This window comes from Pseudopodoces humilis, chromosome 26 (assembly GCF_049639895.1).
Source record: "Pseudopodoces humilis isolate 2021_Gansu_Grassland_sample_001 chromosome 26, ASM4963989v1, whole genome shotgun sequence".
Lineage (NCBI taxonomy): Eukaryota > Metazoa > Chordata > Aves > Passeriformes > Paridae > Pseudopodoces > Pseudopodoces humilis.
The window spans coordinates 3,393,155-3,405,837 of NC_142225.1; the positions used below are offsets into that span (position 1 = coordinate 3,393,155).

General features: G+C 62.0%; 2 protein-coding genes across 6 annotated transcripts; one reads left to right on the plus strand and one right to left on the minus strand.

Annotated features, from left to right (window-relative positions):
- The first annotated feature begins 266 nt into the window (after positions 1–266).
- Positions 267–3,638, plus strand: SMIM29 (small integral membrane protein 29). Of its 3 annotated transcripts, XR_001331911.2 has the most exons (6): positions 267–287; positions 2,519–2,693; positions 2,772–2,797; positions 2,868–2,973; positions 3,241–3,368; positions 3,527–3,638. XR_001331911.2 is itself a non-coding variant. In XM_014258220.2 (5 exons), exons 2-5 carry the CDS (start codon positions 2,583–2,585, stop codon positions 3,301–3,303), a joined length of 306 nt encoding a protein of 101 aa, XP_014113695.1. In that variant the 5' UTR covers positions 268–287; positions 2,519–2,582; the 3' UTR covers positions 3,304–3,638. The 3 variants fall into 3 exon arrangements, 2 of the variants coding, with proteins under 2 accessions (XP_014113695.1, XP_014113696.1); XM_014258220.2 differs by having other exon boundaries at positions 268–287; positions 3,241–3,638; XM_014258221.1 differs by lacking the exon at positions 267–287 and adding an exon at positions 1,938–1,981 and having other exon boundaries at positions 3,241–3,638.
- Positions 3,639–3,835: 197 nt separating this feature from the next.
- Positions 3,836–11,411, minus strand: HMGA1 (high mobility group AT-hook 1). 3 transcript variants are annotated; one of them, XM_005529361.3, is made up of 6 exons: positions 11,309–11,411; positions 10,955–11,077; positions 7,328–7,432; positions 6,555–6,635; positions 6,098–6,148; positions 3,836–5,028 (listed from the first exon to the last, which is right to left on the minus strand). In XM_005529361.3, the coding sequence occupies exons 3-6, from the start codon at positions 7,427–7,429 to the stop codon at positions 4,972–4,974; spliced, it is 291 nt and encodes a 96-aa protein (XP_005529418.1). In that variant the 5' UTR covers positions 7,430–7,432; positions 10,955–11,077; positions 11,309–11,411; the 3' UTR covers positions 3,836–4,971. The 3 variants fall into 3 exon arrangements, with proteins under 3 accessions (XP_005529418.1, XP_014113694.1, XP_005529416.1); XM_014258219.2 differs by having other exon boundaries at positions 3,836–4,073; positions 6,555–6,638; XM_005529359.3 differs by having other exon boundaries at positions 6,555–6,638.
- Positions 11,412–12,683: the final 1,272 nt, after the last annotated feature.

Genomic DNA, 12,683 nt, shown 5'->3' on the forward strand with positions numbered 1-12,683 from the left:
CGGAGGGATGCGCTGGCTGGAAATCCGGCCACTTGCGCTCAGCTGCTTAAACGGGAGCTTAGCGGCTCAGCAAAGCTGTCCCCAATTATGTGCTGGGGGCCGAGCAGTGCAGGGGAGGGAGCTGATGTCTCACAGCGGGGTTTGGAGCAGAAATAAATACCCCGTGGTGCTATTCCAGCTTTGCCCCCACGGCTGACGCCCCTTACACCCCGGTCACGAAGGTGCCTTGTCCCCAGAATGGGTGGCGATGCTGTCCTCAGCCCCCCGACATCCTTCCCCACCCTGAGGTAAACAAGGGAGAGATTTCTCCAGGGACGAGCAGGTCCTGTGCTGCCCTGGCTTTGACTCCCCTCTTCCCCTCATCTAGGGGCTCTGGGAAACAGTGGATTGGGAAAAAAACGTTCACGTGGGATCTGGGAATGTGTCCTGGGCTGGCTCTGGCCATGCGGAGGGGCTTGGTGACCCCCCGTCTCCTCCCAAGGGTGCTGCTTCCCCTGGACCACGCATGCTCCTCCTGGCCATGTGCTCCCACTCGCTCATGCTCTCCAAGGAGCTTTCCTAGAAATTGATGGATTTATTTTTAGCCCTGGCACAGCAGGGTTCAGCAGGGAGGGGATGGGCTGCGGTGCATGGTGGCAGCTTGGAAGGACCCTGAGGTGTCAGGGGGGGCTGGGGGTCAGGTCCCACTCTGTGGTTCCCCCATTGCCATGGTGAACAGGGGCTGGGGCTGGTTTGGGAAGGATCTCTGGGGCAGGGGAGACCAGTGCCACTGCTGGGGAGAGTGGGGTCAGCGTGGGCTGGTGGGGCCAGCACTGGGAACTGCAGCTGCTGGCCACTCTCGGGACAGCTGGTGCCCTTTTCTGGTCTGGAGAGGGGAAAATAACCCTGCATGGGCTGGGCAGGAGGTGAGGTGCAGGGACTGGTGCAGGCAGCAGTGTGGGCAGGGAGCAGGGAGCACTGCAGGCAAGTGCAGGCAGGGGTGCAGGCTGGGTACAAAGAATTGTGCCATGGACAAGTTCATCCCAGAGGCTGCAGACCAGGAGCTGCTCTTCCCCACCAGCTCAGGAGGCTACAGATGCTCTGCAGTAGTTGAGCCCTGTCCCGCTGCCAGTCCAGGGGCTGTGTCCTCCCAGTTCTGCCATGTCCAGACTCCTCTTTCACCTCATCCCACTTGATGATTATTTTTTGTAGCTGTTGGGAAGCGCAGTGGGGCCCAGTGCTCCCTGGTGTCCCCTGCTCCTGCCTGACCCACTTAGCGGGACCATCTGGTCCCTGCGGGCAAAGCGGATTAGCCCTGCAGCCGGGATCAGGGCTGGGGAGCTGCCACCACAGTGGGTGACACTGCCGGCATCATCACAGCCCCTGCCCCAGGCTCCAGTCTGGGGGACAGTGGCCACAGCAGGAACCCTTGGCCAGGGAACCACAGCAGCCTGCAATGTGGATGACCCTGGTGTTCCTGGCACCCCCTGAAACATGGCCATCCCCAGCCCTGAGGGTTGGTTGTCTCACACCACACCTACATCTCCATCCATCCATCCATCCATCCATCCATCCATCCATCCATCCATCCCTCTTTTCCCACCCACACCCCCAGTTGTGCACTCACCTGGCCAGATGTGCAACTCCCCCATCCCTCCCTCCATCTGTCCACCCACCCCTCCGTCTGTCCTTTCCTTGTGCCCCTCCTGGGCCTTTTCTTCCTTTCTGCCTGTTTGTTTTTCCCTGTTTTTCCCTTCCTCCGTCTCCCGGTTCCCCATTTTCCATTTTCCCTGGGTTTCTTTGCCCTGTTCCCTTTTCTCCCCTCACGCTTTTTCCCGCCCCGCCCCCCCCCCCCCGTCTTTGCTGCCCCCTGCCGGCCGCGCGCCGCCACCGCCCCACCCTCTAAGCCCCGCCCCTTGCCCCGCCTCCTCCGGCGCGTGCTCGGCCCCTTCCCGCGCCCGTCACGCGCCGCGCGGGTTCCGGTTACGGGAGGCGAGCGCAGGTGGGCGGGGCGGGGCGTGGCTCGCGCGCGGGGATCCCCGGAGTGGAGTGGAGTGGAGTGGAGTGGAGTGGAGTGGAGTGGAGTGGGGTGGGGTGGGGTGGGGGGAGGGAGGGGGAAGCCCGGGGCACCCCGAACCGGACGCGGTGGGGGGGAGTTGGGAGTCCGAGGGTGTCCCGGGCAGAGCCCAGTGCGGGGGTCCCTGCGGTCCTCCCGCTGGTGGAGGCAGATCCGCCCCCAGCTCTGCAGGGAGGGGGGTGCGAGGTGACCCCCCCACGGGGGTGATGCCGGGCGGGGAGGGTCATTACCGGGTAGCTGGTTATTAGCGGGCGGGAGGTGGGTTATTACCTGTACGCTGGTCATTCCCGGGCGCTGAATTCCCGGGGTGGGGGTCATTCCCGAGCGGTGGGTCAGTGTCGGTGTGGGGGTCATTCCCAGGCGCTGAATTCCCGGAGTGGGGGCCATTCCCAGGCGGTGATTCCCGGGGTGGGGGTCATTCCCGAGCGGTGGGTCATTCCCAAGGCCGGCTGTGGGTTGCAGAGCTCCCGTCCGTGGGGCCGGACAGGCGCATCCTCCCCATGCGGGCAGGAGCCGGAGCTGGGCCATGAGCAACGCCACGGCCCCCACAGCCCCGGGCGCCGCGGGGGACTCGCTGGTGGGCTCCGTGCTGGGGCCCTTCCTCTTCTTCACCCTCCTCGGCGCCCTCCTGGCCGCGGTGAGTGGGCGGGCGGGGGGCACCGGGGGGCGCCGAGCCCAGCGCCGAGCCCCGCGCCGCTGATGCCTTTCCCCGCAGGTGATGTACGTGAAGAAGAAGCGCAGGTGAGCGGTGCCGGGGGGCTGGGGGACGCGGGGGGCAGCGGGGTCACCGCTCACCGCCCACCCCCGGCAGGTCCGACCGGCTCCGGCACCGGCTGCTGCCCATGTACAGCTACGACCCGGCCGAAGAGCCGCCTGAGTCGGAGCAGGAGCTGCTGGTGGAGGCTGAGGAGGCTCAGGTGAGTCGCTGTGGTGGGGATTGGCGTTTATCCAGTTTTTCCATGAAAAATTGAAGCAGCAGCGAGTGAGGTGCCCGTCCCGAGGGAGCTCTGGGAATCATGGAACCATTAAGATTGGGAAAGACTTACAAGAACATTGAATGGAACCTCGAGAGTCAGGCTTTGGGTGTAATCCAGCAGGTTTTGGGAGGGTTGGGCTGCGTGGGCAGTGCCTTCCCTACCCGCCTCATGCCCTGGGCTGCAGGTGTGTGTCTCTCTGTGTTGCAGGTGGTGCCCGGCTGGGGGAGACCCTCACCCCCTCGTCCCCCGCGCAGGGACTGGAGGGCCTGACTCTGCCTGGAGCACCGGGACCGGATCCTGCCCGCGGGAAGGGAGGGACGATGCTCTCAGCACTGGTACCATCAGCCAGGACGTGCCCGCAGTGGTGCCACAATTCCACAGCCACTACCCCCACCTGAGCACTGACCAGGACCAGACATCTCCCACCTCAGTGCCTGGTTTTCCTTTTTTTTTTTTTTTTAATTTTTTCTTTCCTTTTCTTGGACTTCGCCAGCAGCCCCTTGGAAAGCTCCAGGAGGGCCCACTGGGACTGGCAAGGAGCAGCAGGCTCTGCCAGCACGGGATGCCTGGGGGAAGACAGGGTAAATAAACGTGTTTCTGCCTTGGCCCCAAGGCTCCGTGTGGGGCTGGGGGTTCCCAGCCTGGGGGGCAGCAGGGCTTTGCCTGTTTGTGTTTCCATTGGCAGCTCATCCCCGTGGATGGATGGTGGCCATCACCAGCAGGGATGTCCCTGTGGAGGAGATGCCCTTGGAGAAGCCACCCCTGCCCAACCCCTCCGGGACCCAGGACAGGCATCACAAACTTCCATAAAATGTTTTATTCAAGTAACTGCAAATAGGAACCCAAAAGGTCGTTAACAGTGAACCAAAAAAAACCCCAAACCAAACCCCGATTCTCTCCCGCCGGGGCTGCCCAGCACCGACCTCCGTTCCCGCTGCAGCCGTCGTGCCGGAGCAGAGGGGCAGGGGGAGCATCCCATGGTCCCCCCACCCCTCTGCCCTGCCAGCCTCGATCCCTTGAAGCAGCAGAGCAAACTAGACCTCAAAATAACAATTAAAAAAAAAGAAAAATGAAGCCCAAAAAAAAGGGGAAAAAAAAAATACCCCACAGCCCCCAGCAACACCCCAAAAACAGGAACCACCGAGCCCACGGTGCCCCGGCAGCGCAGCAGCACGTCTGTGAGTTCAGAGAGTGGAACTTAAATATCCAGAGGTAGTTGTGAATGAAAGGAAAAAAAGTACTAAACAAAAAAAAAATATATATATACCAGAACCTATGAGGAAAGGGCTGCCTGGAGCCAGCCGTGCTTGGGCACCCCTGGGGACTGACACCCCTGGGGACTGACACCCCGGGATGGGCACCCCGGGATGGGCACCCCGGGATGGGCACCCCGGGATGGGCACGGGGCCCCAGCAGCACCACAGGAGCTGCTCCCGCACACAGTGCAGTCGCCCAGGACTGGGGGGACATGGGGGGGTTGCCCAGGGTAAGCAGCGGGCCAGAGCAAAGATCTAATGCATTTGGGGGGGGTCTCACCTTCCCTGCCCCCTCATCTGTTCCCTGCAGAGGCCCCAGGGCAGAGCCCAGTGCTGGGGGGGCAGCCAGCACCCGCTTTGGCAGGGCGAGATCACTGCATGGGGGGCAGCGAAGGTGGGGGGTGCCAGCCCCGGCTCTCTGCCACGATCCCCCTTTCCAGTGGGGCTGCCCCAAACCCCAGGGCTGGGGAGGGGGAGCTGGGGCGGGGGCCCCCCGGGCAGGGGCTGCGGGGGCCGCCCGGGTTGGGCCATTTTCCAGTGCTGCCGTTGTCTGAGGGTGAGGAGGGAGCGGAGGAGGGAGGAGGAGGAGGAAGCCAGGGCGGCATAGTGGGTCTCTCCCCATCCCTCTCCCCCGGCCGCTTCGGGGCCGTCGGGCGATGAGGTAGCGCCGGTTTGGGAGGTGTCACTGCTCCTCCTCAGATGACTCCTGGGAAATGTTCACCTCCTCCTCGTCCTGCTGCTGCAAGGCAAGGGAGCGTGGCCGGGGGGTGTCAGGGAGTGCAGCTCCACTTCACTGCCCCTGGACAAAGGGCTGGCCAGGCACGTCACACCCCTTGTGCAACGAGGGAAACTGAGGTACGGCACCCTCCTGGATTAAAGGACTGGCCCTGACTCCAGTTTGGAGATTAAATCCCAGCTGAGAAGCCCCCCAGGTGGGCTCACAGTGAGGAGGGGACACCACAGCCCCTGGGCTCACAACACCTCAGAGTGTGGGACCGCGGTCCCCAGCGCCACGGCCGGGTCCTCAGTGGCCACCGACGGGTGGTGGCAGCGGTGCCAGTCGTGGGTGTCCCTGTCCAGCCCCCACACTGGGGTGGGCGGCCGTGACCCCGCACACGGTGGTGACTCAGGGCTGAGTGAGCCTGAGTCACATCGGCCCCCGCTTCCTCCCGCTTCATTCACAAAAATGCCACTGCGCCTGCCAGAGCAGGACATCGTGTCCCCAGCACGGCCCTGCTAGCACAGAACAGGCTCCTCCCATGCCACCCCCCGCACTGGGGGTCCCCAAACAGCCCCTGGCACTGGGACATGGGCACAGGAGACCTCAGGACACCACTTTGGGTTTGCAGCACTGCCTGGTCTCGACCCCTTGGCTCTGCGAGGAATTTCAGTGGGAAAAGGAGCAAAATCCAGGACAGGCAGGAAAGGGAGATTAAACCATCCAGGTATCTGGCACCCGCCTGAGCTGCGAACCGAGGGGGAAAAGGGGAAAAAATGGAATGGAGGAGGGAAAGCTCAGGGAAGGAAGGGGGTGGCTGCACCCTTGGGCTGTGCAGGGACCTGGGCAGGACCAGCCACCCAATGCTGCTCCTGGGCCCATGGGGAGATGGGGGGGCCAGGATTCCTCAAACCCCCAGCCCTAGGGGGTCCAGAGCCCACCCAGTGCTGTCCTACTCGCTCAACTGCTCTGAGCTCCTCCGACCCAACAGCATCCACCCCACACTCATGGGGCTCTCTGGGGAGCTGCCGTGCCCCCAAAGTACCCAACGCCCTGCCAAGGTGAATAGGGAAGAGAAAAGCCCGCTCACCGATTTTTTGGGTCTCCCTCGAGGTTTCCTCCCTGGTGTGACTGCAGCTTTCTGAGCCAGGACAACAAAAAAGCCATTTTGGTCAGGCTGTCCCCAGGATTCTGGTGGGGGTGGGTGGTGTTCCCCTTCCTCCCACCCCTGACTGCCAGATTCATCACCCCAGTGGCATCTCCTGGGGTGCTGCTGCCAGCCCCCTGAGCACCCCCTGCCCTGGGATGCCCAGTGAGTCACGAGGTGGGTGCAGGATGTGAGTCGCGTGTTTTGCAAACAGCTTTATCTTGGCTGCCCTGGTGCTGACACACGGCCCCCAGCTCCCCCACCTTCCCTGGGCCAGATTCCTCCCCCCACCCCAGCCCCACCTCTTAGGCAGTTCTGCCCTGAATTGTCCATAATTGAGCTCAAACTGGACCTATGGTGCCAGCAGCCAGCTGGAGCAGCCCCGTCCCTGGGTACCTACCCTGCCCTTTGGGGTGGCCTTGTTTTTACTGCCCTTTGGCCGTCCACGGGGTCTCTTGGGGGTCGGGGCCTCACTGGGCTCCTGCTGGAGGGAGAGCAGAGGGGATTGCATGCCCATAGTGGCTTCCAGTGTACCCCAGGATGCTCCAGCCTGGGAGTCCCATTGTCCCCAGCAGACCCTGCCAGGGCAGAGATGCTCTTGCATGTGGTACTGGGAGCACTGGTCATGCTGGGATTGGCGATCAGATGCCAGGCACAGGCTTCTGTGTGTCCTTCAGCTGGGCATACGTGACCTTTTCCACCCCCCAACATCACCCACTCAGCTCAGCCGGATGGTGCCCATAGCCCCTCTCCTGCTCACTGCTGGTGCCGCCGCCGAGGAAGTGTCAGGGAAGCCACAAATCACCTTTTCTGCAGGAAAGGGCTGTGCACAAACCCCACCTGCCTCGAGGGGGGGCTGAGCGGGGGTTTGGTACTATAAAGGCTCCAGCAGCATCTTATCTCTCTGAGCAGCTTTTGCTAATGGGGCTTTAATTAGCCCGTCTGCAAAGGCAGGTTCAGCAGGGCCTGGGGAGGGGCAGGAGAGACCCCAGGCAGGGCCGGGAGCTCTGGGGTGCTGCAGAGTCCCCCAGGAGTGTCTTGCTGAGCCCTGGGGAGGTGCTGCCCAAAGGGGTAATGGGGCTGCACTGGGGACTGTAGGTGTGGGGGGATTTCCTGCTGCCCCACACCCTGCAGGTACCCAGCCCCCCGTTTCTCATAGGGGACCCCACGTACCTGCGGCTTCTTCCTAGGCCGCCCTCGGCCCCTCTTCTCCGACACGTCTTTCTCCCCTTTGGAGGCCAGGGGCTGGCTAGATTTGGCGCTGGATTCACTCATCGTCTGTCCCAGCAGCAGTGAGGAGGAGTGGGAGGGAGGAAGGACAGTCAGCCACAGCTCTGGCTCGCCATGCCAGCCGTGACATCCCCCAGCCCTCACCCTGGGGCAGGTGAGATGCCCCCTGCATGCTCCTGGCACCGGCTGGGGAGCAAAATGCCCTGGCTGCAGGACAGTTTCTGAAGGCCTAAGCATGGCCTCCCTGCAGGAGCAGCCAGTGCCCAGTGCTCAGGCAGCTCCTGGGGTCTCCTCAGGTGTTTGGGGAGCAGCAGCTTGGCCAGCCCATCCTGCAGAGCCTGGCCCCTTTTCTCAAAAAGAGGAGAGTTGCTCCAGATTTAATCTGGAATCCCACATATGCTGCTGGCACCAGTGAGTTGAGACAGGATGAGTGGTGGTACTGGGCACCTTGGGTGTCCCCAGGGGAGTGCCACGGCCCTGGAGTGGGGCTCAGAGTCCCACAGCCCTGCTCCCCACCCCAGCGTCGGTTCTGCTGCTCCCCTGCCCCTGCTCTTGCCACCCAGCTGGGATAAGGGACAGGCACTTGGCCTGGGGACATTGGGTTGTCACCTCCCTCATCCACGAGGATGTGCATGTCCCAAAGGGCTGGGCAGCTCTCCCATTCTCTTGGAGCAATCCCACAAAGGAAAAGGCTCCATCTTCCCCTCTCCACCTCGCCACTTCCCAGGGGCACAGGGAAAACCTGCTTTTCCAGAGCCATGGGGGTGGCTCCATGCCTGGCTGCCAGCCCAGGAGCCGGAAGGACGGACCCAGGCTGGGAAGGAGCAGGACTGCTGCCACAGTCCTGGTGCTTGCTGGGGACCCCACGCAGGTGAGGTGGCTGTGGCCATGCTGGGGACACCTGCCCAGAGTGGGGATGTGAGGCTTCCCAGCAGGAGCAGAGGCAGGTCTGGGGTTGTGTGCCCGGTCCGTGTGTGCTGATGGAGGCACCCTGTAACCTCTGGGATAATAATGCTCAGTTTTGAGGAACTGGTCCTGATTTGATGCTGTTGAAACGGCTGGGATAGCGGGGCTGCAGGGGGCAGAGGGTGCTGAGCCCCCTGGGACACTGAGCCTCACTGGGGAGGGTGTGGGCAGCACATGCAGCCTGAGGAGCCACTCTCAGACCTCTGAGCCTTTTCAAAAAACAGGCGTCAGCTCCTGCTCCCCTCTGGAAGTGACTCATGAGTGCAGAACAACAACAACAAAAACCACCCTCAGAGTCTTTTTTTTTTTGGGAGACAGAAACCATGCCGTAGTGTAAACACCCCGAAAATATTACTCACAGCATCCCAGAGCCCTTCAAGGAGTCTCTTAGGAAAAAAAAGAAGTATGGTTTAGATTTAGGCCAGCAAAGGGACGGCTGCTGGTCGGGCTGGGACAGGGTTTTGTCTCTTTTTAAGTCAATCTCTGTCAGAGGCAGAGCTGCTCCGTGCGCCCTCCTGCAGCTGGAAACAGATGGGCCCAGCACAGCCTCCACCCTGCCGTGCTCTCCTCCCCTGGAGGAGGGACCAGACCCCACAGCAGCTCCAGATGGGAATGCCAAGGGGACCCTCCATGGGACGGGGATGCCGCTGGCTCTGCCCTCCCCCCCAAGAGCAGCTGCTGCTGCAAAGTTGTTGGTGCTGGGGAAACACATGCACCTCCCACCCATCCCTCTGCATCCCACCCTGCATCCCCTCCAGCACCTCAGAGCTCTCCCCAGTGGCTCCAGAACTGAGGGGACTCAGGGGGCTCTGGCCCTGCTCTGGCAGAGGGGGTTGGGAGGAGGATGCTGGAAATGAGGAACGCTTCTCTGCCATCCCAGCACCTTCCTGGCCAACCCCCTGGTCCCCAGAGCAGCCCCAGCTCCCCGCAGTGCCCCCAGCTCGGCGGCACCTGCCAGGCCCTGGGTGAGCTCCGAGCCTGTGGGACGATGCCGGGCACATGGCGGGAGCAGCTCCAGCCCTGCTCATGCATCAGAGCCACGGAGGGAGGGAGGGAGGGAGCAGCTGGGTTGCCATGGAGGAGAGGAAGCAGCTGAGGGAGAAACCTTTCCAGGCAGGGAGGAATCAGTGGGGGACGCGGGCAGGGGCTGCCGGGCTCCCCGCGGCCGAGGGAGGGGGGAAAAAACATCTCTGCAGGGTTTGGAGGTGGAGGGGCCACATCTGCCTCTCGATTGATGGAGCTGGCGGAAGGGAACCTCCTCCTCTCTCCATCCCTATGGATGCTGAGCCACCGGGCTCTCCTCCCCCAGCCCCATTGCTTTCTCTGCTCCACAGCGTGAGCTGGGCTGTCCCCAGCAGCCACCTCTGGGTTGCACAAGGGCCAACCTGTCCCCTCGGAGCGATGCTCCTGGCTGTTCCTGGGCCTGGTCCTTCCTTCCCAGCCGCCTGTGCTAGCTTACGCTGCTCTGTGCAGATAACCCCATAAATCCCCCGCTCCGGCCACCTACTCTTAGATTAAACAAACTGGCCCAGGAGAAGAGGGGAGACAGGCGGGGGCTTAGATCTTAAAAAATAATAATAATAAAAAAATTAAATATATATATATATATTTGTGTATGTGTGTGTATAAAACCTCTTCACGCCCAGAAAATCCAGCCTGATGGCAGCTGGAGAAGGATCCCAGCCGCACCTCCTGGCAGAGGGATGGGGAAGGAGGAGGGGAAGGAATCGTGGAGCAGAAGTTGAAGAGCCTGTTGGGCAGGGGTGCGGGCCGGGAGGGATGTGCGGGCTCCTCCTTAGCCCAGACCCGCCGTGGGGCTGCTCTGAACCCCACCCCGGGGCTGCCATTGAGGAAAGTCCCCCCCTTCCTTCCTGGGATGCATAATAAAAGGAAGTGATAAAGGAAAGGAAGGAGGGAGGTGGAGGAGAAAGAAAAGAGGCAGGAAGGGCACCATCAGGGCTTTGTGAAGCCCCTGTCCTGGGGGCGGGGGTGGGTAATAAAACCTCTCGTGGAGCCAGCGCTGCTGGCGGGGTGCGGGGCTGTCGGGGTGCGGGGGCACCATCCGGGGGGGCGGCTAAGCCTCAGCACCGCAACTTCGCCCCGAGCCGCGTGTGCGCGGTCCCCGCGAGCCGGGCTCGGCCTCGCACCGGCCCCACGAATCTCACGCCGCCCTAGCCCCACGGCCGGGTCCCAGCTCCCACGCCCGTGCACCGACCGCGGCCCCACGCACCTTGCACGGTCCCGGCCCCACGGGCTGGCCCGGGGCTGTCTCGGGGCCGTGCGGGCCCCCCGGGCGCGGTGCGAGGCGTTTGCATCACCCGCAACCGAGTAAGTGGAGCAAAGTCGCTAGGGGGTGGGAGCAGCGGCACCGCGGACCCCGGCCCGTTCCCCCCCTCCCCACCCCCGAGCTCGGCCGCGGCCCGCCAGGTGCATCACCCTGCTATTAACAATAATTAATACCGATAATAAAGCGAACACCGCGAGCCGCACGCACCCACGTCCCTGCAAACCCCGAGGCCGATTGTGCCCCACATGCGGCGAAGGGAAGCAAAACCCAGGCCCCCGCGCCCCCCGCAGCAGAAGGAAGAGGAAGGTGGCACTCACAGTCAGCTTGATCCCGGAGCCGGGTGCTCGGGGTGGGTTTTGGGGGCGGTTCGATGGTTTTGTTTTTCCCGGCGGGTCTGCGTTGCGGAGCGAAGGGACCCCCCGCCCGCGGCGACTGCGGATCTGCAAGGAGAAGACAGAGGCTGCGGCTCAGCCCCGCATCCCCGGCCTCGCCAGGCCCCGCGTATTTATATAAATAATAAAGAGAGAGAGAGAGAAAAAAAATTGCTCCAGGAGGAAGGAAGCTGGGTCAAAATCATTTGCAGAGAACGAGGGGGGAAAAAAAAAAAAAAGGAGGGGGGGAAAGGGGGGAGAGGGGAAAAAAAAAAAAACGGAGCGAGCTCCTAGCCTTACTGGAGGGGATCCAGCTGCTAAAAATAGCAAAATCACACTCGAAATTAAATAAGGGCAAACAGGCGAAGGGAGCTCCCAGCGCCGGCGGAGCGGGGGAGGCGGAGCCGGGGCCGCATCACGACGGGGGCGGCGCGGGGCGGCGCGGCCGGGAGCGATAGGGCCGTTCAAAGGGCTGCGGCGGCGGCTGCGCCCCCAGCCCTGCCCGGCAGAGGGTCTCCTGGGAGGCTGCAGGCAGCGCTGGGGGGGATTGAGCCACCCTCGTCCTCCCGCCCCGGGATGCTCCGGAAATCCTCCCGACTGGGGCCGTGCTGGGAGGGAGGGGGCGGCTGCCCCCGGCTGGGTGACCCCCCCCCCGATGTGTGACCCCCCCATGGGAACAGCCGCGACTCTCCCCACTCCGTATTTTGGAATGGTGTGGGGGGTTTGATGTCCCCATGGGGGCAATCGCCGGCTGGGGCCGGGCCATGCGCCCATGGCCAAAGCACGAGGCTCCTTCTGTTTGCTGCTTGCTCACCAGGTCAGCCCCCACAAAAGCTTTCGGTCCCCATCTGGAGGCAGCAGCAGTGGGGGTTCCCTCCCCGGGACTCCCAGGGCCGCCTGGGTTATGTCGTGATATTAATTTAATGTATTGCTGCAGCACCGCTGCCGAAAGGGGAGGCTGGCGTGGGAGCAGGTTCTGCTCGGCACAGTGGGGTTTGGGGGGCTCTTGAGCGGCCCCGAGGCTCTCCTGGGCTTTAAGCAGATGCTGGGCTCAGTGAAGAGCTTTGTTCAGAATTCCTCTGGTCGGTTTGGAAGTGTTTTGGGTCAGTCTGGAACCAGCTGAAATCAGCTCATGGGTGAGGTACCCCAAAACCCAGGTCCCCGCTGTGTCAGGGCAGTGTTTCTAAGCTGTGGCGAGCATCTGGGGTCTTGTGGTGGTTTTTCTTGATGGGATACCAGAAAATCCAGAGCTCAGCATCCCGTTGTATGAAATTTCTGCAAACTCCTGTGAAAACAATCACAGATCTAATGGAAACTGATTTAGGTGCTTTTGACCATCCTGACTATAAGGGTTGAACTCTGAAGTGAGGATCTGAACTTCAGACTGCTGGATTTCAGTTTCAGGCAAGTTTTATTAAAAGAAAAAAAAAGGAGACCTTTATAAAGATGAAATGTAAAAGTATCAATATCTGCCTGGGCAAAACTACTCTGGCAGGGAAGGCTTGTGATGCAAAACAAACCAAACCCAGCCAGGCTTGGGGCACCTGTTTCTGCTAATTGTTATTCGGATTTTTCAAATCCCCTGCAAAGTCCCCTGCCTAAAACACAATCGGAGCAGTGTCCCTTTCTGACAATTAAAAAATGAAAGCAAAGAGGGGGGAGAACCCTCCTGGAA

What these genes read in the sequence shown, in the direction of transcription:
- SMIM29 (XM_014258220.2), top strand. Translation starts at nt 2,583, where the DNA reads ATGAGCAACGCCACGGCCCCCACAGCCCCGGGCGCCGCGGGGGACTCG. An exon ending in TACGTGAAGAAGAAGCGCAG is followed by an intron (nt 2,798 to 2,867) that starts GTGAGCGGTGCC and finishes CACCCCCGGCAG; the next exon opens with GTCCGACCGGCTCCGGCACC. An exon ending in TGGAGGCTGAGGAGGCTCAG is followed by an intron (nt 2,974 to 3,240) that starts GTGAGTCGCTGT and finishes TCTGTGTTGCAG; the next exon opens with GTGGTGCCCGGCTGGGGGAG.
- HMGA1 (XM_005529359.3), bottom strand. Translation starts at nt 7,429, where the DNA reads ATGAGTGAATCCAGCGCCAAATCTAGCCAGCCCCTGGCCTCCAAAGGG. An exon ending in AGGCCACCCCAAAGGGCAGG is followed by an intron (nt 6,149 to 6,554) that starts GTAGGTACCCAG and finishes GTCCTGGCTCAG; the next exon opens with AAAGCTGCAGTCACACCAGG. An exon ending in GAGGGAGACCCAAAAAATCG is followed by an intron (nt 5,029 to 6,097) that starts GTGAGCGGGCTT and finishes CTTGCCTTGCAG; the next exon opens with CAGCAGGACGAGGAGGAGGT.